At 38.2% G+C, this 27,862-nt stretch overlaps 1 protein-coding gene across 8 annotated transcripts in view; it reads left to right on the forward strand.

Moving 5' to 3' along the window:
• Flo1 (flotillin-1) overlaps positions 1-27,862 on the forward strand; it is a 235,098-nt gene that overhangs the window by 148,486 nt on the left and 58,750 nt on the right. For 4 of the 8 annotated variants that reach the window (XM_071663590.1, XM_071663589.1, XM_071663595.1 and 1 more), the window contains 2 exons: positions 10,939-10,977; positions 25,799-26,018. In XM_071663590.1, the coding sequence (XP_071519691.1) occupies positions 10,939-10,977; positions 25,799-26,018 (259 nt within the window). The remainder of the gene's footprint in view (positions 1-10,938; positions 10,978-25,798; positions 26,019-27,862) is intronic. The other 4 variants (XM_071663594.1, XM_071663591.1, XM_071663593.1 and 1 more) reach the window with 1 other exon arrangement.

Genomic DNA, 27,862 nt, shown 5'->3' on the forward strand with positions numbered 1-27,862 from the left:
TTTTTTTTGATTTTCCAAAAGAAGGAACAGAGAACGAGGCCAGGTGAGGATATTCCCTCAGAGGCCCAGTCCTCTGTTCTTAACGCTACCTTGCTAACGCGGGAAATGGCGAATAGTATGAAAGAAAGAAAGAATATATATATATATATATATATGTATATATATATATATATATATATATATATATATATATATATATATATATATATATATATATATATATATATATTATTTATATTATTTTTTTTTTATTATACTTTGTCGCTGTCTCCTGCATATATATATATATATATATATATATATATATATATATATATATATATATTTTTTTTTTTTTTTTTTTTTTTTTTTTTTGCTGCTGTCTCCTGCATTTGCGAGGTAGCGCAAGGAAACAGACGAAAGAAATGGCCCAACCCACCCCCATACACATGTATATACATATGTCCACACACGCAAATATACATACCTACACAGCTTTCCATGGTTTACCCCAGACGCTTCACATGCCTTGATTCAATCCACTGACAGCACGTCAACCCCGGTATACCACACCGCTCCAATTCACTCTATTCCTTGCCCTCCTTTCACCCTCCTGCATGTTCAGGCCCCGATCACACAAAATCTTTTTCACTCCATCTTTCCACCTCCAATTTGGTCTCCCTCTTCTCCTCGTTCCCTCCACCTCCGACACATATATTCTCTTGGTCAATCTTTCCTCACTCATTCTCTCCATGTGCCCGAACCATTTCAAAACACCCTCTGCTCTCTCAACCATGCTCTTTTTATTTCCACACATCTCTCTTACCCTTACGTTACTTACTCGATCAAACCACCTCACACCACACATTGTCCTCAAACATCTCATTTCCAGCACATCCATCCTCCTGCGCACAACTCTATCCATAGCCCACGCCTCGCAACCATACAACATTGTTGGAACCACTATTCCTTCAAACATACCCATTTTTGCTTTCCGAGATAATGTTCTCGACTTCCACACATTCTTCAAGGCTCCCAGGATTTTCGCCCCCTCCCCCACCCTATGATCCACTTCCGCTTCCATGGTTCCATCCGCTGCCAGATCCACTCCCAGATATCTAAAACACTTCACTTCCTCCAGCCTTTCTCCATTCAAACTCACCTCCCAATTGACTTGACCCTCAACCCTACTGTACCTAATAACCTTGCTCGTATTCACATTTACTCGTAACTTTCTTCTTTCACACACTTTAACAAACTCAGTCACCAGCTTCTGCAGTTTCCCACATGAATCAGCCACCAGCGCTGTATCATCAGCGAACAACAACTGACTCACTTCCCAAGCTCTCTCATCCCCAACAGACTTCATACTTGCCCCTCTTTCCAAAACTCTTGCATTCACCTCCCTAACAACCCCATCCATAAACAAATTAAACAACCATGGAGACATCACACACCCCTGCCGCAAACCTACATTCACTGAGAACCAATCACTTTCCTCTCTTCCTACACGTACACATGCCTTACATCCTCGATAAAAACTTTTCACTGCTTCTAACAACTTGCCTCCCACACCATATATTCTTAATACCTTCCACAGAGCATCTCTATCAACTCTATCATATGCCTTCTCCAGATCCATAAATGCTACATACAAATCCATTTGCTTTTCTAAGTATTTCTCACATGCATTCTTCAAAGCAAACACCTGATCCACACATCCTCTACCACTTCTGAAACCACACTGCTCTTCCCCAATCTGATGCTCTGTACATGCCTTCACCCTCTCAATCAATATCCTCCCTTATAATTTACCAGGAATACTCAACAAACTTATACCTCTGTAATTTGAGCACTCACTCTTATCCCCTTTGCCTTTGTACAATGGCACTATGCACGCATTCCGCCAATCCTCAGGCACCTCACCATGAGTCATACATACATTAAATAACCTTACCAACCAGTCAACAATACAGTCACCCCCTTTTTTAATAAATTCCACTGCAATACCATCCAAACCTGCTGCCTTGCCGGCTTTCATCTTCCGCAAAGCTTTCACTACCTCTTCTCTGTTTACCAAATCATTTTCCCTAACCCTCTCACTTTGCACACCACCTCGACCAAAACACCCTATATCTGCCACTCTATCATCAAACACATTCAACAAACCTTCAAAATATATATATATATATATATATATATATATATATATATATATATATATATATATATATATATATATATGATAGAGTTGATAGAGATGCTCTGTGGAAGGTATTAAGAATATATGGTGTGGGAGGAAAGTTGTTAGAAGCAGTGAAAAGTTTTTATCGAGGATGTAAGGCATGTGTACGTGTAGGAAGAGAGGAAAGTGATTGGTTCTCAGTGAATGTAGGTTTGTGGCAGGGGTGTGTGATGTCTCCATGGTTGTTTAATTTGTTTATGGATGGGGTTGTTAGGGAGGTAAATGCAAGAGTTTTGGAAAGAGGGGCAAGCATGAAGTCTGTTGGGGATGAGAGAGCTTGGGAAGTGAGTCAGTTGTTGTTCGCTGATGATACACCGCTGGTGGCTGATTCATGTGAGAAACTGCAGAAGCTGGTGACTGAGTTTGGTAAAGTGTGTGGAAGAAGAAAGTTAAGAGTAAATGTGAATAAGAGCAAGGTTATTAGGTACAGTAGGGTTGAGGGTCAAGTCAATTGGGAGGTGAGTTTGAATGGAGAAAAACTGGAGGAAGTGAAGTGTTTTAGATATCTGGGAGTGGATCTGGCAGCGGATGGAACCATGGAAGCGGAAGTGGATCATAGGGTGGGGGAGGGGGCGAAAATTCTGGGGGCCTTGAAGAATGTGTGGAAGTCGAGAACATTATCTCGGAAAGCAAAAATGGGTATGTTTGAAGGAATAGTGGTTCCAACAATGTTGTATGGTTGCGAGGCGTGGGCTATGGATAGAGTTGTGCGCAGGAGGATGGATGTGCTGGAAATGAGATGTTTGAGGACAATGTGTGGTGTGAGGTGGTTTGATCGAGTGAGTAACGTAAGGGTAAGAGAGATGTGTGGAAATAAAAAGAGCGTGGTTGAGAGAGCAGAAGAGGGTGTTTTGAAGTGGTTTGGGCACATGGAGAGAATGAGTGAGGAAAGATTGACCAAGAGGATATATGTGTCGGAGGTGGAGGGAACGAGGAGAAGAGGGAGACCAAATTGGAGGTGGAAAGATGGAGTGAAAAAGATTTTGTGTGATCGGGGCCTGAACATGCAGGAGGGTGAAAGGAGGGCAAGGAATAGAGTGAATTGGAGCGATGTGGTATACCGGGGTTGATGTCTTGTCAGTGGATTGAATCAAGGCATGTGAAGCGTCTGGGGTAAACCATGGAAAGCTGTGTAGGTATGTATATTTGCGTGTGTGGACGTATGTATATACATGTGTATGGGGGGGGTTGGGCCATTTCTTTCGTCTGTTTCCTTGCGCTACCTCGCAAACGCGGGAGACAGCGACAAAGTATAATAAAAAAATAATAAAAAAAATAATATATATATATATATATATATATATATATATATATATATATATATATATATATATATATATTTATCTATTTATTTATTTTGCTTTGTCGCTGTCTCCCGCGTTAGCGAGGTAGTTCAAGGAAACAGACGAAAGAATGGCCCAACCCACCCACATACACATGTATATACATACACGTCCACACACGAATATACATACCTATACATCACAATGTACACATATATATACACACACAGACATATACATATATACACATGTACATAATTCATACTGTCTGCCTTTATTCATTCCCATTGCCACCTCGCCACACATGGAATTACAACCCCCTCCCCCCTCATGTGTGCGAGTTAGCGCTAGGAAAAGACAAAAAGGCGAGATAGCACAAGGAAACAGAAGAAGAATGGCCCATCCCATCCACATACACAATTATATACATAAACACCCATACACGCACATATACATACATATACATTTTGATGTATACATACATACTTATACATACACATGTACGTATTCATACTTGCTGGCTTCATCCATTCCCATCGCCACCCCACCACCCGTAAAATAGCACACACACACACACACACACACACACACACACACACACAGACACACACACACACCTTCCAACAAGGTATCGCCAGGAAAAGAAGAAAAGGCCACATTCGTGCACACTCAGTCTCTAGCTGCCATGTGTAATGCACCGAAACCGCAGCTGCCTTTCCATCCAGGCCTCACAGACCTTTCCATGGTTTACCCCAGATGCTTCACATGCCCTGGTTCAATTCATTGACTGCATGTTGACCCGGTATACCACATCGTTCCAATTCACTCTATCCTTGCACACCTTTCACCCTCCTGTTAGTTCTGGCCCTGGTTGCTGAAAATCTTTTTCACTCCATCCTTTCACCTTCAAGAGGTCTTTCTATCTTTTTGAGGCTCCCACAGTGCTCAGGAGGTTGACCATATACACTGCTCAGGACCATTTATAGAAGTGTAATATGTATTATTTATGCATCTATGTGTGGAGAGTGAAGGGCTGTTGAAAGTAAATGCTCAGTATCTTCGTTGTGGTAGTTGCATCATGGGCATGAGGGGTCTTAGAATATGGTGAAATGGTGTTTGTACTGTTATAGGATGGGTTGTGTCCAGGTTGTAAATAGAAAGTTGTTACATGTGTTTGTCAGAGGAGTATGCCAAGTGGGATGGAGTTTGGCTGAGTTAGAAGGGAAGTTGTTTTGAGCTTACTGGGTGATTTCAGTGAGGACGGTTTTTGTTTTGTCAGCATTATGCTTGCTACTGATGAGGTGATCAGTGAGTAGAGGTTTCAGGAGTTTAAGGCAGGGGTAGGCTTTTTATTTTTAATTGTATGTTGGTGGCCAGTGTTAGAGTAGTTTGAATGAGAGGGGTTTAGTGCTGTTGCAGTATGTTGAATGCTTAGCATGTTGAGTTGGGATTGTATTGGGAGGATCTTTGCCTCATTGTATGTGTTGAGTACTTATGGTTGTTGGGTAGCCAATGATTGATCTGAGTTTTCCAGTTGGTGTTGTATGCAGTTTTGTTTGACTTGTTTTTATGAAGGTGGAAGACCAGGCAGGTAAGATGTCATTTAGAGCAGATTGGATGAAGTTTTCATTGAGGGTGCTATGGGATACATTTTCTAGTCTTAAGGTTGGTGCCAGTTAGTGTCATGATGGCATTCAGATTGTGTATTGCCCCTTTTGTTGATATGGGGCATGAATGTCATGCATGTTTCACAGATGATGTCTTGAATGGTTGCTGTCATGTTCATTGGGAGTGAATGGCCATTGAAAGTGACTGAAGAATATGAGCTGCAATTGAGTTTTTCTGGCATAAGAGGGTGATTGAAAACTTCTGTGAAGATGAAGACATTCTGTTCTGGTTGAGCCATTATTCCAGTACTACATGTTTGTTGTTCCCCTGTGGTGTGAGGGTGTTGCAATGTAATTGTTAAATTATTTGCATGTGAGAAAACCTTCATATTGCAGTTTGTTGGAGGATTACTAATGGAAGGTCTTATAGGAAGAGATTGAAGAGGGTTGAAGAAAGAGCTACTCCTTAGGGAACTCCATTGTAGAGTTTTAGAATTTTAGAGGTGAAGCCAGTGTGAGTGATTCTAGCATGGGAGTCTGCTATGAAATTGGCCAATCACTTTTTGTCACTTCTGTGGAGAGTATTGTGAAGTACATTTTATGAAAGGATGTGTAGGGGACTATCAAATGCTTTGTTGATGTCCATTGCCACTAATATTGTGAAGGATGGCACTTGTGATTGGTTGAAGCTGTGGGAGGTCATTGTGTACAATGGTTTAGTCTGAAGCCATGTTGTGGTGGTGGTGGTGGTGGTGAGAGTGGGACATTTTGGTTGATTCTGTTGTGGATCAGTTTTTCGCAGTTGAATATGAAAGACAGAAGTGATAAAGGACAGTAGAAGGTGGAAAGAGTGGATGGTTTGAAGGGCTTTAGGATTGTTATTATACTAGCAAGTTTCCAGATGTTAAGGGTTTTGTTATGTAGCCGGAGGTGGTTGATATCTATCTGTAAGGGTTGGATTGCAACTGTGAAAATGTGATATGTTGTCAGGGCTTTTTGCGAGAGAGTTCATGGTCTTAATTGCATCTCTTGGATCACTGGGAGTGAAGGATGTATCAACAGTTGTTTCTGGATTGATTTTGTGCAGGTTTTTCATTACTTTCCTGTTTCGGGGTGAGTTTAGTTTTGACTGATTTCTTAGTAGTGTTGTGAATGTGTGTATTCTTTGGGAGAGGGGATGTCATTGGAGTGTGGGTTAGAAGTGTTTCATGAACAAGGCTAGATTAGTGATGTAGGTGTGGATATTCTTTAACATGACGCCTTTTCCCTGCTTCTGCTTGGATCACAGCATTGAGCTGTTTCTCATCACTTTGCCAGACCATAGGTTCCAAATATTTTGACATATTCACACTCATTTTCTATCCGTTGGTAGATGAAGGCTCAGTCATCTCCTCTCGCTTCTGTTGGAGGCCAGTGACATTGATCCTAACCCTGGACCGCTGGTGTACGTTTGCCGACAGTGCCAAAGGCTTATCACCAAAAAGAGTACTCCATCAGAAGCAATTCAAATAATTCTCTCTCTCTCTCTCTCTCTCTCTCTCTCTCTCTCTCTCTCTCTCTCTCTCTCTCAACAGTCTGTCTAATTGTTCCTCTCTCTCCAAAACCCCTACATTCACCTCCCTCATCACCCTATTCCTAAATGAACTAAACAACTATGATGACATCACACATTTCTTCTTCATATCCGCGTTCATCTGGAATCACTCACCTTCCTCTCTTACTTCTTTCATCTTCTACACTGCTTCTAGCAGCTTTCCTCCGACACCACATATTTGTAACACCTTTTACAGAGCATCTCTGGCAACCTCATCATACATTTTGTAAGATGGCTGAACCAGGAATATGATAAAAGGTTTGTAGGACCTGTTTATCAAGAGAGAGCTTTGTTTTCAGTGCATTTTACATGACAACTAGAGAGTTAGTGAGGCCATATCTTTGTTCCTGGCACTACCTTGCTGATGTGAGAAACAGCTAATAGGTATGAAAGAAATTTGTATTTTTATTTTTTTTCATTCAATTATATATGGACATTTATTCATAATTATTCCAAGACCATTCTTCCAGCAGCTCCTACAGCTCCAAGGCTGCACTACTTCCAGTAGTAGAAAATGTAGACATCTTTGGAGTGAGAAGTTATTCAATGAGACTGTATTACAGATGATACAACCTTGCCAAAGGTGACTTTACGCTTGAAGTGTAACCTCATGCAGATGTTCAATTACAGGAAAGAACTTAGATACACACAAAATTTCGTGATATTACTTGGTAGGGAGGTGCAGTTTCAGCAGCTGACCAGTTAGACCACAAGACAGAGCATGAAGATTTTTGTAGAGGAACATGCACCTGGCATCATACATAGATAAAAAAGAAATTAAGTAAAGCTGTAGATAGAATAATGTGCACAGTTATAGATGAACCCTTACAAGGCTCATGGTCTTGATGAAATTTCACTATGTGTGCTGAAGATGTATGCATTTATACCAGATACAACTGAAATAATGTTCAAGATGTTTTTGGAGATAAATAGAATGCCATGGGAATGAGAAAGGACAAACATTATGCCTTTCTTTATGATGATGTGGAACAGGCACATCACTAAACTGATGACTGGTCCCACTGATAAGTTTAGTCTGTAAGGCTCTGGAATAGATATTTGGAAAGCAAATGGATGACATTTACAGAGGAGAATTTACCTAAGTTAGAGACAGCATGGTTTTAGGAAAGTTCATGTAACAAAGCTCTTAGATTTCTGCAAGAGAGTGCGAACTGTTGTAGTCAAACGGGAAGGCTGGGTGGATTGTTTATATCTGGATTCCCATAAAGCATTTGATACTGTCATGCATCGGTGGCTGATTAAGATGCTGGGTCACCAGGTAGGAATAAGGAGGTAAACTCCTTCAATGGTTAGAAGATTACATCAGTGTAGGAGAACAAAGGATGCACATCAATGGAGCCTTCTCTAAATGGGTAGAAGTGACCAAGAAAGTGATGCAAGGTTCTGTTCTGTGACAATTACTCTTCTTTATCTGTATAAATAGATTTTGTCGCAGTATGGATTCCTACCTGAATATGTTTGCAGATCAAAAGAAACATGAGGGAAATGAAAAGTGGGAAAGACTGCATCAACTTAAAAGGAGAATTGGATTGACTCCATAAAGTTGGTGTTAAACATGGTGAAGATTCAGCCTGAATAAACAAAGTAATGAGGTTGGTGACAGAGTGAAAGAAGACCTCATTATGATTATTATCTAACAGGAAATAAGCTGTAATATTCGGTGTTTTAACATTTTCCCTAATCTGTTATCAGATTCCCATGTTGGGAGAATAGATAGGGAGACAGACTATCTTATGGCAAATATTGGAATAACTTTCAAGTATACAGATAAGGAAATATTTAACAAGTGTCCATATACTACTTTAAGCCAAAACTACTGTACATTTTTCCAGTTTGTTCATTACACACAAAGTAGCACAAAGGGCTAATAGAGAGAGTCCAGATGAGGGCAGCAAAGGTGATATCAAAATCAAGAGAGCTGAGTTATAGGGGAAAGGTTAGAGGCTTTGAATTTACCCACCATGAAAGAGAGAAGAAGGAGGGGTGACTTGATCACAATTCTTCATTAGTTAAAGCATATTGACTGAAATAGTCAACCTTTCAAGATATGTAAGAATAGAGCAACCAGGGACAACTTGAAAATATAAACCTGTTTTGAAAAGTGTAAAGAAATGCTTATATTAAGAGTTGTAGATGAATAGAAAAGAATGACAGAGGACATGGTTAATGCAGACACTGTACATGAATTTAAGTTAGAAGTTTACGAGATGGGACTCAACAAGTGTTGAACTTCCTTCCCGTACAGTACTAGTTGATTACACACAGAAAAGATAGCAAGAAATTAAGCAAGAAACTCGTTGAAAAAAGATGTGGAAAGGCATAGATATTATATCAGTGTTATGGATAAATAGGAATTGCTTTGAGGAAACTGTGAACACTGTTTGTGTACAGAACTATAAATATTTGTGTGTTGGAGAAGTTTAGAAAGATGGGACACCACAAGGATGTCAGAAGACTACATTAGGCAAATTGTTAAGAAGGTAAAGTGTTGATCAGTTTATGTTAGAATTGTCTTTATGTATGTGATGTATGTGGGTTAAACATTATTAGAATTGCCTTTATGTATGTGGATAAGCAGATATTCAGTATGCTGTTTTTATTTTGATATAAGACCTAGGTGACTATACCTGCATAGGGTTACACCTCATGTGGAAAGTCACCTTCATCAAGATTTTATCATCATCAGTAATCTAAAGGGGTACAGTCTCATCAAGAAGCTTCTCACACCAAAGGAACCCATCATTTCCTTACTGTAGCTGCCGGAGGCCAGTGAAAGAGATGTTGGAGTTCTGTAGTAATTATATAAATGATATAAGACGTACTTTATAGTATGCTTCATAGGTTTGGTCACCTTACTTAAATATAAGACTTAGTAGAAGAGGTCTAAAATAAGGCAACAAATATTTGGTGATTCTTAGTTGCAAGGCTATTTTATTTTATATCCACAACTTTCCATGCAGCCTTGGCATTTACAAAGGACATTGTTTTGCCCAAGTCAAACTCTTACCCTTGTGTGATAAGTTCCCTCTGTTAGTTATGTTATCTTGCATGAAGGACGGAGGGGTCCCCCAATGCCATTATTTATGCACATGCTTCCCGCTGTTGTCTTTATGTATAAGCTCCTCTAAAAGTATGCTTTTGTAATGTGCTCTCTGTAAGTTGTCTTTCAAGCTTTACTGCTTTGATATCCTATTCCAACCCTTAAAATCAGCTTACTAGTATAGAAATGTATTTTTACATGATAGTCTATCATAGATTGTTGATGTCTTAGTGATTAGTCTTTATGCAGCTAAGGATATTTCAAAGCCTGTTAGCAATATGCTTCTTCAGTAGACTTCTTCGTGATATATACTCGCTTTTTTCCAAAGATGTTGCCAAGGAGTTTGTAAGAATTTGTCCCATTTCTTAGTTAGCATATTTCTTACCATGTAAAAAAGGAAAAACTTAGTTAAAAAGTTAATATACAAACAGTATAGTTCTTATTGTGGAATATATATATGTCATCAGTTTGGAAAATCATAGTCATGCTGTTGCTAGAACAACAATATTTTTGTCAAAAACCTCAGGTGTTCACATTATTTATGTGTTTCACGGAAAATCAAGATTTGAAAAAAATGAATCATTTAAAAACTATTATAAAGGTTTTAGAAGTAAAGCATAGATCTCATGTTATTTATTTTTCTCTTTAATGATATGGTATTAGGCTATTGATTTCTCCCACCATTATGCTTGTTGAAGTGTGCTTAGTTACTGCTTGCATGGTTTACCATAATGATTTGTGAACAAAGACTAGGATGAAACCAAAGCCTGTTTATAAATTGCTGCTTTTATTGTCAATTTTGGTTTTTATGTGGTCAATGTATTTTTTTATGATTGATTAGTTTGTTAGCCATTGTGAAAATTGTAAGTGCCTCATCCACCCCTTTAAATTGGGAATGGAGTGATGATTTTACATAGAGAAATAGATTATTTTGTATGTGAAGAATCTTGTGCAGCTGTGTGGTGTTCATTGCTGATACAGGACAGCATAGGGAGAAAGGGATTGTCCTTTCTTGCATTGATGGATCTTTATATTTTTACCCAGATTCATGGTATAGCACCTGTTCTTATTTACTTAACATCTTTTTTGAACCATTATCTAGCTCACCAAGTTCGTCAGACTCTATTACATCCAGAATACCAACAATTTTTATGTTAATTATGTTCTAGACTTTAGATGGGCTGGCAGAGGTCGAAGATGGTCCAGCAGTGAGTAGATATCTTACTCTGTCCTTCAGCAGTGTGATAGCTATTGATCCTACTTGTAGACCCATGCAGTCAAAAACAAGTGACTCATTGTCTGGCTTCAGTTTCATGTGTTGTCAGTTCTTAATACTGTTACCATTTTTCTACCCACCAATACTTCAGATGTGAAATTTAAGAGGATGTTGTTGTAGCTACACACCACAGTCTGCCTAAATTATTTTTGGAGTAGCTGTCGCATCACCTTACAGTGGATGGGTTAATTGCTTTGCTAATATGAATTGGGAAAGTGCATTGAAGTCAGTGCAAATCTGAGTAGGATTTTCATATTCCTTGTGTTCAGCAAGTTGGGATATGCTTGAAAATCATTTGGTTATGAGAATGATGAGAGGTTATACTCTTTAGCTCAGTTAGAATGCTCATCTTTCCATTACATTATGAACATAAACTGGGCAGATTTGTTAAATGAGACAGTAATGATATATGTAATAGGGGGCCAGTAATGATTACAAAGTTAAGTAGCATCTTCATAGAATGTAGTAAGTGAATGAGATATGCGAGGAGTGTAATGATGATGTGTAAGTAGCTGATGGAATGTGTGAGATATAAAAGGAATAGGAAAGAAAAGACCATCTTGGTGGAATAAGTAGGGGCTAAGATCAGTTACAAGATAAAGTTAGTTATAGCTTTTGTTTGTGTGGAAATGAAGACATAAAGAAATTAATTTTTTTTTCCTTTTCTAATTCACTTATGTGTTTCACTGTCTTTTTTTTTTTTTCATTTTGTGTGTATCTTTATATCTGTTAGAGGACCATTCCAGGAGCAGAATCAGATGGTTTATGCCAAGCCTCTTCCATACAAGCCATTGTCATAATTACTGATTCTTTCTTTAGTACACCCCATGCTTTCATGTATGTAATCTCTTACTCTGTCTTATAACTCTTTGGGCTTTCCTCTGTCTTTGTCCCCACTCAGTTTTCTTTTCTGCTGGTTTTCTTAACTGTTCACATCCTATCCAATTTATCTGCATGTTTTCACCATCTTGTTAATCCCTATTGAGAGTCTACACATTGCTGTATCTCGCCTTAATATCCTGTTATTTGATATTCCATTCGGTGAAGTCCACTATCAGTTTTGACAACTTTAAACTCGGCTATGTGCATTCTTCTCTTCAGTCCTTTTTTTACAGACCGATGGTAAACAATTGTGAAGTGACATGTGTTGCACCATTCTTTTCATTACTTTTTGGAAGGCTTTTGCACTTTACCTCTCAGGACTCTCTGTTATCTTAATCCATTCTAGCATCTATACTGGAAGCTTATCCCAATTATTGGAAGCTTCAGCTTCATATTCTCTCTATCTTTATGTACTTCAGTATTTAAGTCTTGGAAGCAGAATAAGTTTGCTTTGCTTTTCATTCACAATTTCTTTTGTTTTCCATCATAGTCATCAAAGTTTTTGTATTATAATTTTATCTTCTGCTTTTACTTTTACCACTGTCATTGTATTATCTACATAGAACATCTTTTCCACCTTCATAACCTCTCCATCATATTTTACTTCAACATCATCACTTGCATTGTTATCCATAGCCTCACTCTACTTATCATTTGGTTAGTTAACCCACTCACTGCTTTTACCTGATAGAATCCTGTGTATGTCCCCGATACCTTTCCTTTGCCAACATGCACAGTAAATACATTTTAGCATCTTTGGCAACAAACTGTGTACTGGTCATTTTTCTATCTATCTATCTATCTGTATCTCTGACACCATTTCCCAACAAGAACTCCTTTAAGGGGGGTGGCCATGGCAAAAGAGCCTCCATAACTGAACTCCAGTGCTACTTCTTAGCCTTAACAGCCACTGGCAGAGGCAAATCTAGCTTAGCATTTCCAGAGGCTCCCACCTAGTGTTCCTACCAACTGCTTCTTTCTAATGTCTCTTCTTAATGTTCCAACCATGTACTACTACTTAAATGCTGCTACGTAATGTTCCTACTCGATACTTCTCCCTGATGTTCCTACTTCTATCTATCGCTCCTACCATTTTGCATGAAGGCAGGGCTAGCATATAGTGCTTACCACAGGAAAATCTATAGTAAAGAATGAGCTGTTGGAGTTAAGTGTTGTCAAATGTTATCTCTGAAAAGGAGAGATTGTCTGTTTGTGACAGAATGTCAGCAGTCCTTGTGTGCTCCTGTAAATGCAGCCTACACACATTCCTTTCCTAATGTTTTTTCAGCCATTTTTTAATCTGAAGTCATGGGAGACTGGTAATTGAGAGAGTGGTGACATGCATGGAACACCTGATTGGGGAGGAGCAATATAACTTCGAGAGAGTTAAAGGTTGTTAGCTCTGATGATTTTGTTTGAAATGCTTGAAGAAAGAGAGACAACATATTGTTGATGGAGACCTTGTGGAAGGTGCTACAAATATATGGGTTAAAAGGAATGTTACTAAATGTATTGAAGGGCTCTTACTCGGAGTGCTAGGTATGTTTGTGAGCAGGAAGAGAGGAGGATGGGTGGTTCCAAGTGAAATTGGATCAATATTAAGGATGTATAATGTCAATGAGGTTTGACCTGTGTATGGACAGATTTTGTGAGGAAGGTCAATACAAAGGTTTTAGAGTGAGGGGCAGGTCTGTGGTGTACTGAGGTACTTTTTGGTTAGATTTGCCAAAAGGCAGGGCTAGCTCATAGTATTCACCACAGAAGAATAGAGTTCAAACAAGTTAATTGTGAGGTATATGCTGTCATCTATTATGTATGTGGAGAAATTGTATGTTTGAACTGAAAGCTAGCTGCCAACTTGTGGTTGAGTATAAAGATAAGACAACTACTTGGGTAAAGGACTGACTTTTGACAACCACTGAGGTGCTGGTTTATTACACAGCCATCACTAACCCTCCCAATATGCAGGTGGGTAGTACCATAAAGTTACCTCCCTTGTCAGTGAGAAGTGAATCTGTTATGGTTTACAAATAACATGGCCTAGGTGACAGACTCCAAAAGCTCCAGTTGATGACAGAATATGGGGTTGTGTAAAAGGAGGAAGATGATAGTAAATGTGAACAGATAAGGTACAACAGTGGGATGAAAAAGGTTCTGGAGGAAGTTGGTTGCTTTAGGAACCTGGGAGTAGACATGGCGGTGAATGGAACCATGGGGACTGAAATTGGTCGTAAGGTAGGAGAAGGGAATAAGGTCTTGGATGCATTAAAGAGTATATGGAAGGAAAGATTAATGTCTGGTATGGCAAAAATGGGTATGTTTGAAAGTAAATTAGTCCCAGCAGTTTTATATAGGTGTTAGTCTTGGGCCTTGAACATAAAAGAAGGAAGAGGATGGGTGTGGCAAAAAAAGTGAAATGTCTTAGAACAATATATGATGAGGTGGTTTGTTCTTTAAGGAATAACTATTTAAGAGAGAGGTGTGGTAGTAAATGTTCTCTGATTGATACAGCTGACCTAGATTTGTGGAAATGGTTCAGACATATAGAGAGGATGAGCAAAGAAAGATTGACTAAGAGGATGTACATGTCAAAAGTGGAGGGAGGAAGAGGGATTACCAGTGAGTGAATACCTGTGATAGATTTTGCCGGAATGGTAGGGTTAGTGTTCAGTGCTCTACCCATGTCTTGCTTGTTGAAGGATACCCATAAGGAGATGGGAGCATGGAGCGACAGGGCTTGGAGAATTGGAGTCTAAACATTCTGAAGGGTGAGAGGAATGCTTAAGATATGCTGAATTGGATCAGTGTGATATATGGATGGAGACATGCTTTCATTGGGCAGAACCATGGCATAGGAAACTTGTAAGGCACACCATGTAGGGGTCTTTCAGGCTTATCTGTGAATAGTAAGTTTTAGTTTTATTGTATTATATATGATAGCTAGAGAGTGGGTTTTTACAGGTGAAACTTTTGTTTTATTTGTTCCTGTCATTACTTTTCTAAGGCAAAAGAAGCATTTTGGTATTAAAAAGAATAGAATGATCTTTGATACCCTTTTGATAGCTCCTGTATCTCACATATCACTCTTTGTAACCTTTATCATTCCTGTTTACCAACCTGCCATACACCCTGCCTCATGTTAAACAAGCCTATATCATTTCTTACATTATGTTCTTTAGAACTATTTGCCCTGTTATTCACTCATTTTATCCATCTTTATTTTTGGTAAATTGCATTTTCTGATATCTCACTCATTTTAAAAACTTGCAGACCTCTTTGTCCTCTGTCTTTACACCTTTCCCCATACGTGATACGACTCCAAAAATTTTACTCAGTGTTGTCCAAAAAATTTTACTCAGTGTTGTCCCAAGAAAGAGAAGTAGGAGGAATGGTTACATGCCAAAAGTATAAAATGTAAAGTCAACTATGTAAGTTCAGGATCTGAGGGAATAGATATAATGGAGAAACAAGGGCTTGTCATCATGCCTGCTTACAACTCGAAATGTGTAATTACCATTTGGAAGAGGAATTCAGACTAAGAAAATGGAAGCAAGCAAATATCTCACCTAGATATTAAAAAGGTAGTAGAGAATATTTACTAAATGACAGAGCCATAGCATAGGCAAGATTAGCATGTAAGTTTCCGGAAGAAATAATCAAGAATCATATGGAGTATGTTCAAGGGATGCATTACCTGAATAAGAAGAATGAACTGATCAGAACATGTAAATTTTCAAGTCAAATTGATGAAAAGTAAACATTCTGAAAGGCATTGGGATAGGACAATCATAGGATATAGCATGAAATTGAGAAACTTTTCTAAAAAGATGTAAAGAAGTACTTTGTATAAGAGTTGTGGATAAGTGGATTTGAATGACTGAAGACACGGTCATTGCAAACAGTATATATAAATTTAAGAAGTTTGAATATAGAGAATCTTCAAGTGATGGAGCCACATGATTATAAAACTTACCCATACTGTACAGATAAGAAATTATTAGTGATTACACACACACACACACTAACGGAATAGGAGCATGAGTACCTGTAGCCTCATGTAGGAAGGGAATGGAAAGAAATTGGGAAGAATTGTTCAATGAAAGATATCAAAAACAAAAGAACTTCAAGATATGCATAGGCGAAGATATAGCCAACACAACAGCCAGCCAGCTTTTGCTATTTATTAGAGAGCAAGAGTCAGGTGTAGCAGGTTAAGAAAGAAGGAACTCAGAAACTGAAGATAATATTGTGGTCAAGATAGGAAGAATTACAAAACTTTTCCATAGATTTCATCAGGAATAGATTGTCAGCTCAAGAGCAGCTAATAAGGCTGTGGGATTCAGATGGAGAATTGTAGAAGAGATGATGGGAAGATATGCGAGGAACCGAGTAACAAGTTCAAGTGTTTTCACAGTGGAAGATGCCTTTGCTCCATCACCACTGAGCTGGAATGGATGTTTTATAAAACATTTAGATATGTAGAAAAAGACTTTAACAAAAAACTGAAAAGTGTTAACCTTTCAACTTTCATAGTCATAATGAATTTTCACCATATGTACTGAAGATGTGTGCAGATGCAGTAGACAAACCTCTTGAAACAGTGTTCAAGATGTTGCATAGAAGAGGCAAAATGCTAAAGGAGTGGAAAAGGGCAAACATCATATCTGTCTCTAAGAAAGAAGATTGGGAAAAGGCACTGTACTTCAGATCTGTATCACTGTAAGGTTCAGGAAAAAAATAGGAAGCATATGGATGACTTTCTACAGAGGGGAAATTACCTAAGTAAGAGACAGCATGGGTTTCGGGAAAGGAAATCATACGTAACAAATCTCTTAGATTTCTGCAAGAGGGTGAGCTGTATCTCAGACAACATAGAAGGTAGGGTGATTTTTATTTGTTTGTATGTTTGTTTCTGGACTTTCAGAAAGCATTCCATGCTGTACCACATTATACGTAAATTTGAAAAGTTGAATGATAGAAGAGAATGTTCAAGAGATAGGGCCTCACAAGTGTAAAATTACCTGCCTGTGCATTACAATTACAAAATAACAGACTCTCAGATCAGGAAAAGGCGTCAAGGATGTAAGTAGCAGTTATAGGGGAATAAGTGTGCTAAGTCTATCAGGAAAACTGTATGCAAGAGCATAGATTGAAAATTATAGAAGTGACTGAAAGCAGAATAATCAAGTATCGAGGAGTTTTGGGAAGGGTAGATGTGTGGACCAGATATTTGCTTTGAGAATGACTGTGAAAAAAGTATTTAGCAAAGGTTGAGAAGCTGTGTGCAGATGTTATGGATCTGAAGAAAGCGTGTGACAGAGTCAGGTGGAATGCCTAATAGGATGTGTTAAGGCTATATGGGGAAGGGGGACAGTTTTTGGATAGTGTGAAAGCCTTTTATAGAGGAGCAAATGCATGTGTGACAATGAATGGAGAGTTAAGCAAATGTTTTGGTATACATGTGTGTGAGGCTTGGCGGTCTGATGTCACTGAGGCTTGTTAACTTACATATGGATGGAGTGATAAGAGACATGAAAGCAAAACCAGGGAAAAGGGATATAGAGATGGAGTATGGTGTTGTGGTATTACAGCTACTAATAAGCCCATTTGCAAATGATATATGTTGTTTGCTTGGAGCAAGGAGGATTTGCAGAAGGTTTTAATAGCATTATATGAAGCGTCAAGCGTAGGCAATTGAAGGTAAATGTGAGTTGAATTAATGGTGATTATGATAGAGTGAAAGTACAGATGTTGCAAGCCCCCAAGAGTGATAGTAGAAAGTTTTCTAAACTGTGTTATTGATATCGGGGGCCGGGTGAGGATGTTTCCTCTGAGGTCCAGTCCTCTGTTCTTAACGCTACCTCGCTGAGGCGGGAAATGGCGAATAGTATGAAAGAAAGAAAGTAAAGAAAGATATCAGGGGAGAAAAACTGAGAGTTGACAGAATGTAAGTATTTGAGAGTTATCTTGGGTAAGTTTGGTTATTTGAAAGGAGACGTAAGGGAAAGAATATTACAGGGTATAAGAGTCATTGGGTCCTTTGATAGAATAAAGAAGGGTAGGTGGTGTTGGTATGGAAGTGAAGAAAGTTTTAAGGGATAGCACAGTCCTCCCAACCCTACGAATGCAGCCTAAACAAGGACACAGGATGAGTCACAGAGGTTAAGAATGCAGGCTGTGAAAATGAGTTGTTTGAGAGGATCATGTGATATGACAAGATGGAATGAATAGAATGAAGAACTGCATGAGAGATTTGGTAAGGAAGGGAATGAAATGCACAATGGTCGAGTAGAGTGGGTGAAATGTAATACTTTGAGGTGGTTTGGGCTTGTGTAAAGAGTGTAAGAAGGGAAGTTTACAAAGAGAGTGTATGCTAGTACAAGTGGGTTTGTGTGAGAGGAAGGACACCTCTGACATAAGGAAATAGAGTGGAAGAATACTAGAGGGAGAGAATTGGAAGAAAAATGTATGAAATGGTGTATGCAAGGGAGGCATGTAAGGACGGGCATGAGTGGAGACTCTTTTGCCATAGCGACCCCCTTGATGAAAGTTCCCAGAGGGAACAGGCTTCAGAGATATAGACACATAGACTGAGCAGCAAATATGGTGAAGGGATTCAGGGGTGCAAGGAACTGAATAACATTTCCGAAAGTGTTTTCACAACTGAAGATGCTATAGTTCTAAAAACTGTGAGATGGGGTAGGGGGAGGTCTTAAAAGGCATTTGAATATCTAGAAAGACATAAACAGATCACTTAAGTGCCTTAACTCATATAAGACTCATGTTCCTGATGAAATACCTCTATATATGCTGAAGATATGTGCAGATACACATGACAAACCATATGAAATGTTGTTCAGGATGTGTCTGAAGAAGGTAAAATGCCAAGGGAGTGAAAATAGGGCAAACATCATACCTATCATGAAGAATGAAGACTGGGAGGATATGCTAAACTACAGACCAGTCTCCCTGACAAACATGGTCTTCAAAATAATGGAAAATAATAACAGAAAGCAAATGGATGGCTTTTTGCAAAAGGAGAAACTGAGTAACAGCACTGTTCTAGATCAAGATCGCTTGTAATGAACTTGGATTTCTGTGAGACAGTGATCTGTGTTTTAGCAAAAGGAGAAGGCAGAAGAGATGGTCTGCATCTGTATTGCCAGAAAGAAGTCTGTTCTTGACCTCCCAACTATCCCCCTATCACCTTTACTTCTGCTGTCTCCTAAGTCTTCAAAACTTTCCTTAACTCTCATTTTTTAAACGTTTAGAATACCATTCCCTTATTTCAGATTACCAAATGTAAGGTCTGCTAGTGATCTTCTCTACTATATGACTCGCATCTAGTCCTCCTCTTTCAAGAATTTTGGTGAATATTTTATGTTCATTAACATCTCCAGAGAGCATATGACAGGATGTTGCATAAATCTTTGCTTTCTGAACATATTTTCTTTAGCTTTTCAGCTTCTCTTTGTTTTCCAATGCATAACTTTCCTTTCTGGTTAGCTTACAGTGGTAGTTGTTGATGCTGTGACCTTTCCCTTTCGTTCTATCAACACTGGGTTCTGTATTATTGCCTACCCTAATCTCTCCAAGAATAAACTTCTTTCATCAATATTAAACCCTGTACATTCACTTTCCCTACCCTTGTCACTCTAGTACTCATTATTTTTTCACAGTGAACTTATTATGCCTTTAAATTCATACCTATGTAGCTTCTAGAAGTGAGGCAGCAGCAACCTGGTTTTCTCTTAATTCAATCTAGATCCATGCAGCTTCTTGGAAATGGGAAGTAGTAACCTGGTTAAATTCAGTTGTTGAAAAATGCTATTTCTACCTTTACTTCTCTGTAAATAGCACTCATTTTCACTTATTCAAAACATTACAATGCATCCCTGCAGTAGCATAACCATGGTGAAGATAGCCAAATCTCCACTTTGAATTGGAAATCTCACCTAATGCACATCACAAAATTTGCTTCCTAAAAGCTGGGAATATTGCATTGGTGCCATAACTGGTTTTGTAATCTTCAGTTCCATATCTATATGGATCTTACTTTCGCCAGTACAGAGTGCTATGCTCAAATATGGGATGGCTCCTCCACCTCTCTCTTAGCCAAAGCGGAATCAGAATCATCTGCTGTATCAGCAGCTCTGCTGCTATCTCCTCTTAAATTTAACCAGTGCCTAGCATGGGTAGAAAGAGGCCTGTTCATGGCCATCTCAGATGATAGAAAAATGAGTACAAGAAAAGATGAAATTGATTATAACTTGTTAAGTGTTTGTAGAACTGTTGCTGCCCCCTCTTTTCTGTAGGTATTGATTTGGTCACAGCTTTTATATGTCTACATGCGTTGTGCTCACCAAGGCTTGGAACTGTGGCACATGACTGGCTGCTGCTTCCTGTAGTTTGTGTGGAGACAACCACACAAAGATCAACTTCCATGATGCTTCCTCTTATCCTCATATGATGAAGCTGTAGAATACTCATCATCCCTTTCCATTTCCCTCTTCCTGCAACCTTTTCATCTTTTAAGAGTCAGGTCAGCAAACACTTGAGAAGGTCTCTCTAACCTCTCTATTCTTTTTCTTGTACTCAGTTTTCTTTTCATCCAAGATGGCTGTCTTTTGGGCATGGTTTTACCATGTCATGTTGATAAATTTAAGAAACATTTAAAGTTAGGGTAGGAGTTTACAGGAATGTAATATCCTATAAGGGAACATAGATATGCTCTACATGTGGTCAGATACATGGATGATGGAGATTCACACCAAATATTTATTATATGATAAAGATGATTCAGGTGAAAGATGGCCTAATTATGACTTCCATCTTGCAGCAAACAATGCAGGAATCTGTGTGAAAGAGATATAACCTAGTCCATCACGTGAACATATATTCTGGAGGATTGTGAAGGTTAATTATATCTCTTTATCATATTGTTTTGAAGCACTTGAACAAGGGGATTTGTAGGAAAGTGTACACAGTTTATTTGAAGCCCAAAGTAGAGTTTCCATCCCCCATTTGGACAGTCCAACCAATGTAAGGAAACGTGTTGACATGCTAGAATATGTCCAATTATGGGCAACGGAGAATGTACTAATGCTGAAATAAAGGCACTGAGCCACAGTGAGAGGATGGCAGCTATGATATCCAAGCTGGGAGAGAGGAGAAATAACTTATGTACAAGTTTCTGAAGACTCAATTTATATTTAGCAGTCCTTCAGAATTAGAAATGACAGTGATGAGAGGACATGGCAGAAAATAATTTACAAAGGATATGAAGAAATACTCTTTTGGTAACTGATTTATAAGTGTACAGAACTGTAAATTTATATGATACGAAAAAAGAAAGGTAGATTATTTATGATTGTAAAGATATGGTGTCCCTCAGTGTAGAACTCCCTTCATGTATTGCACAAGTACTAGGGTGGTCCAAAAAATGAATTTTATCATAACTTTAACCCATTTTTCACCCTCACTAAAGAAATATAAAAAACAAACTGGATTGATTGGTACATAATTGGTGTATGGACAGCTCAAAAACATTATCGTAATAGTCGTTTCATTTCAGCTTCCTGGACAATTTCAGAGTGTTCACTTCCAAAGGATGATTTACTGATATTTTCTTTCTGCATGTTTGTAGGAAATGTTTATCATCTACCTGCATCTTTAACTGCCTTTTCATGGAGATCAAATATTTCATCCATATATTTGCTTGAGATGCCCTCCTGCACTCAGTAGGCTTCATGTGGCTTATTCTTGCACTGTGAAGGCTTGATACTCTGTCATCGACTTCTCTAGCATAATTACCACACATTCGAGAGTTGTTATTAGTATCGGCTTTTTACAAAGTAGATAGATGCTGCTTCCAAATCTAGATGACAGTTTTCTTAATTAGTGTTGTCCTCTGCATGGTGGAACAAAGAACTATTTACCTCAAGTGAAGTCTCAAGCACCTAAGGTTAAGGGGAAGTTTCCACAATAGTCATAACCGTAACTTGAGGAAATATAGAGGCAGAGTTCAGTAACCTTCTGAATCCTACTTTGACAACATATTGTAATGGATTCATCCTGAGTAACTAAGGTACAAAAAAAAAGCACTGAGATTTTCTAAAAATTGAGTATAGATATATTCAACAAAAACAGATTCAGTCTGTGTAATAATTATGTCAGAGTTGCAGGATTCAAAGCAACACAGTTATTTCTCAATAAAATTCTTTTACTAATGTATTACAAACAGACATAATACATGGACATGTTTCATGAATACCAAACAAAGGAAAAGAGAGACAAACCACTTACAAAGGGAGGGAAATCTGCACAGCTCACACTTTTGGAAAGAAATGAACACCTCTCTAAATTCATAACCAAAAGTTCCCTCTAAAAACATCAGGCCACTTGCTCACAGCCAAGAAAAAGATAAAAAGCTGACATTATCGGGTACAATGTTGGATTATCACATCTTACACGAAGAGACCATAACCCAACATGCTATTTTGAACAACAGACTACTACAGTACATGATGATTTAACAAGCTTACAATGTAGTGTAAAAGTATCATTGTTGTCAGAATGATAAAGTGTTAATTATTTATTTATTATACTTAGACGCTGTCTCCCTTGTTAGCGAGGGAGCACAAGGAAACAGATGAAAGAATGGCCCAACCCACCCACATACACATGTATATAAGTAAACATCCACACATGCACATATACATACCCATACATTTCAACGAATACATACATATACAAACACAGACACATACATAATTACATATTCATACTTGCTGCCTTCATGCATTCCTGTCGCCACCTTGCCGTACATAAAAAAAAAAGCATCCCCACCCCATGCGCACGAGGTAAAGACAACAAAAGGCCACATTCATTCATACTCAGTCTCTAGCTGTCTTGTGTAATGCACTGAAACCACAGCTCCCTTCCACATCTAGGCCCCACAAAGCTTTCCATAGTTTACCCCAGATGCTTCACATGTCCTGGTTTAATCCATTGACAGCACGTTGACCCCGGTATACCACATCATTCCAATTTACTCTATTCCTTGTATGCCTTTCACCCTCCAGTATGTTCAGGCTCTGATCCCTCAAATTTTTTTTTTTTCACTCAATCCTTCTACCTTCAATTTGGTCTCCCACTTCTCCTCGTTCCCTCCTCCTCTGACACATGTATCCTCTTCATCAGTCTTTCCTCACTCATTCTCTCCATGTGACCAAACCGTTTCAATACACCCTCCTTTGCTCTCTCAACCACACTCTTTTTATTACCACTCATCTCTCTTACCCTTTCGTTACTTAGTCGATCAAACCACCTCACACCACATGTTGTCCTCAAACATTCCATTTCCAACACATCCACCCTCCTCCGTACAACCCAATCTATAGCCCATGCCTTGCAATTGTATAACATTGTTGGAACCCCTATTCCTTCAAGCATACCCATTTTTGCTCTGAGATATCATTCTTGCCTTCCATCCATTCTTCAACGCTCCCAGAACTTTTGCCCCCTCCCCCACCCTATGACTCACTTCTACTTCCATGGTTCCATCCACTGCCAAATCCAATCCCAGATATCTAAAACACTTCACTTCCTCCAGTTTTTCTCCATTCAAACACCTCCCAGTTAACTTGTCCCTCTTCCCTACTGAACTTAACAACCTTGCTCTTCACATTTACGCTCTTCTTTCTTCTTTCACACACTTTACCAAACTCAGTCACCAACTTCTGCAGTTTGTCACCCGAATCAGCCACCAGTGCTGTATCATCAGCGAACAACAACTGACTCTCTTCCCAAGCCCTCTCATCCACATCAGATTGCATACTTAGCAGTCTCTCCAAAACTCTTGCATTCACCTGCCTAACAACCCCATCCATAAACAAATTAAACAACCATTGAGACATCATGCACCCCTGCCGTGAACCGACATTCATTGGGAACCACTCACTCTCCTTTCTTCCTACTTGTACACATGCCTTACATCCTTGATAAAAACTTTTCACTGCTTCTAGCAACTTACCTCCCACACCATATACTCTTAATGCCTTCCACAAAGCATCTCTATCAACTCTATCATATGCCTTCTTCAGTTCCATAAATGCTACATACAAATCCATCTGTTTTTCTAAGTATTTCTCACATACATTCTTCAAAGCAAACACCTGATCCACACATCCTCTACCACTTCTGAAACCACACTATTCTTCACTAAACTGATGCTCTGTACATGCCTTTACCCTCTCAGTCAATACCCTCCCATATAATTTCCCAGAAATGCTCAACAAACTTATACCTCCGTAATTTGAACACTCACCTTTATCCCCTTTGCCTTTGTATAGTGGCACTGTGCATGCGTTCTGCCAATCGTCGGGCACTTCACCATGAACCATACATACACTGAATATCCTTACCAACCAGTCAACAGCACAGTCACCCCCTTTTTTGATAAATTTCATTGGAATACCATCCAAAAGATTGATAAAAAATCAAAGCTGTTGGCAGGCTGATTCAGACATAAGCCACTCATAGATACTGTTCAAAGTTAGGTCTGAGGTCCTTTTCCATATGATTAATAGAATATATTAGTAGCTCCTATTTATGCATTTTCATTTTTCATCATACATGTGTGGACCACCTTAGTAATCATGCTTACATGCATATGCAAATGCACACATATATTGCACATATAATTCCAGTGGTTATAATAAATGTATTGATTCATATATATTTCTCTATGATACTTTTTTTATTCCCTTTTAGCACAACTTCAATTAGGGCAGAGCTTTACGCTAGAATGTTGTGGCGTGGATGTGATTTAGAGTAATCATTTGACTTGCTATCTTGTCAGTGTAAATTGTAATATTCTAAGCAGTCATTATTTACCTTGTGAATCCCTTTATTTAGTTATCATAAACCTAACATCCTTCAGGTTTAGCATCACAACTTGTATTATCACCCTTGTAATGAAGTGTGATTCCATTTTTTTCTCTTGTAGATTATTAGGTATTAATGTTGTAATTTGTTATGTGCTGGAGTGCTAAACTTCTGCACCAATAGTCAGGTCTTTTACTTTGTGGAATGCCAGACTTTCAAACCACACATTACTTCATATAGGACATAGGACATCTACACATACAAATTTACAGGTATTTTATCATTTAACTTCATTTTCAGATGTTACATGATCATTATAAATGAAACAGTTCCTGTGATGAAATACATATTTTCTTGTTGCTCTTTTGCATATATGTTATGTTGCTTCTTAGGACATATGCTATATTTGGGATACTGTTTATTTAGTTGGGTAGTTTAGAAATTTCTTGACAAAAGGCTGAAAAATGTGGCATTGGAGAAAAGTTTTATTTTGTTCCTGTTACTATGCTTTATTTTTGAGAAGGTATGGTTGTTATGTGGGTGTCCTTAGTATTGTTCCAGAATACCTCCACCTTTTGGTATTACTATTTGCAGAATGTTTTTTTATATTTTTTCTGCAGTCAGTGTGATGAGTTGCTTTAATATTGATACTGTACATAGTAACCTTTTCATATGATTTTAACTTTATTTGCGTATATGGCCATTCATCCCTTACCACTTATTATCAGGTAAGAATGAATTTGTGATCATTGTAGTAAGATATTTAAAAAGATTTATGAGTATGAAAATATGAAATAGTATTCATTATAGCAGCATTTCCAAGATACAAAAGCACAGTTGTTATTTTAGATTTTTTAACATATTTTTGAAAAGTAGAATAGATTTTAACAACAGGGGTTCATGAATGTTTCAAAATCAAAGTGTACATCTGTCTGATTAAGTAGAATAACTTGCTAATTGATGAATTCATTTTCCATTGATAGGGTTATCTAGATGCTTTGGGTATGGCCCGAACTGCTGAGGTGAAGAGAGATGCACGCATTGGTGAAGCAGAAGCAACCAAGGATGCCCAGATCAAAGAAGCTATTGCTGAGGAAGAACGCATGGCTTCCAAGTACCTTAATGATACGGAGATTGCTAAAGCACAGCGAGATTTTGAGCTGAAGAAGGCCACATATGATATGGAAGTTCAAGCAAAGGCAAGTTTTTTTGTTTTTTTTTCATGAGCACACTGCATGATTTTGGATTTTCACAGTCGTCATTTCGTATGTTCCTCACTTGACCCGTCCCTACCTGAAGGCCATGTTCCTCAGGTATTGGTGAATTAAGTGTAAAACCATGTTTGTGAAGGTCAGGCAAAGAGTTGTGTTCCTCATTAGTTTTGTTGATATAATTCTTTATAATGCTCTTGTGTCATTTCCCTTGAAGGGACTGTGAAGAGTAAACAAAATTTAAGGATCCTTTTTTTTTCTTTCTCTAAGAAAATTTTATGCGGATCAACATTAATTTAAAAAGGTGTACAGTAGTTTGCAGTCTTATCTTTCAAATGTAACAGGGATTTGTTATAATGATTTTTTTTTAATTGTTGAATCATTCTTAACAAATGTGTTAGAGATTTTATTGTTCACGGAGTTCTTAATTAGGTTTTTCTTGATTGTTTTGAGATTATTATGCTAAGATTAACTTCTGAAATAGCTTCAGTCATTGCTGTTATGCCAGGCATTGCTATGGCAAACTTACATGAAACATTCCCCTTAAGTGTAGGTAAAAAGAATACTGTCAGCACAGTAGCATCTTCCACAAAAGTGCTAAAATAAACTAGAAAACACTGTACACTTACCCAACAGTATACACCACATGCTGAAAACTACAGTCTGTATTAATTTGTATATTCATTTATATACTTTCTCAGTTTTATATTGCTGATATGTATACATCTTCATTTTTTGCATTTTTAGATATCTTTGGTGGTGTACTTGAAGATATTTCTCCATTTTACTTTGAAAACATCTTCACTCATTGATTTTGCTTTAAGCAGCTTCTCTGTTATGAATACATCCCTCACTTATATCATGGAGACTAGCATGTGTAGATATGTGCTACTACAGAAGTCTTCATTGTTTCAGCTTTCCCCTCCACAACTGTATCCAACAGGTTGTGTCTAAATAGCATAACCCAATCATGGCCATCTTTGATAAGATTTTAGATAATGGGATATGAGACAAAACAAAAGTTATAGATTTATCTCCTTACGTTTATGAAGTCTCAGCTCTTAAAAATAGAGATGTTATAGATAAGGAGAAAGAAAGACAAAAGATAGAAGAGAATGCTGTATAAAGAAAGATGTCATAATGGTCAATCTTCATGTGGCTATTCTTCATATACAAACTTTTGGAAACAACAGCTTCCCATAGCACAAGATTTTAAAGTATATGTACACCCATTAAAAGATTATTTGGCACCTTTGTGGCATGATACAGTATGACACACTGCACAAGAATTTTTAGAAAAATACTCCTGAGGTACAGTGCAAGGAAGGTGTTCCTTGCCTACTGAGTTGCCAGTTACTCTGCAGTGTGTGACTGGTACCAATAGAATTTTTCAGTGGCTCTACATGTAGATTGTGCTTCATTAACCAAATTATGCTTCATTAAACAAAATTATCACTACAGTAGTGTTCACAGTAACACCACAGTAGTATCTATTCATGCTACCAGCAGACTTACAGACACAGAGTATTAGATATAAGGGTTGACCGGTCATGTGCCAGGCTGGTTAATTACGTGATAGGAAAGGTAAACATGTTTCACCTGGGCTGTTTACTTATAAGTCTATCAATAGATAGTTTAGGAACCCATTGCTGCTAGGACATAGTTGAACCTAATTGGCATTGTTTTCATCTTGTCTGATACAGCTTGAAATAAACATTATGATTCCTACTGTCTGCTCAGAAGTTCATCTCAATGCAGGTTCAACCAGTTGTGTTTCCAAAATATTTGATACGTTGTTTTCAGATAACAAACTTCCTGTGGTAGATTTCAGTGCTA

This window comes from Panulirus ornatus, chromosome 7 (genome assembly GCF_036320965.1).
Source record: "Panulirus ornatus isolate Po-2019 chromosome 7, ASM3632096v1, whole genome shotgun sequence".
In the NCBI taxonomy this organism is placed as follows: Eukaryota; Metazoa; Arthropoda; class Malacostraca; order Decapoda; family Palinuridae; genus Panulirus; species Panulirus ornatus.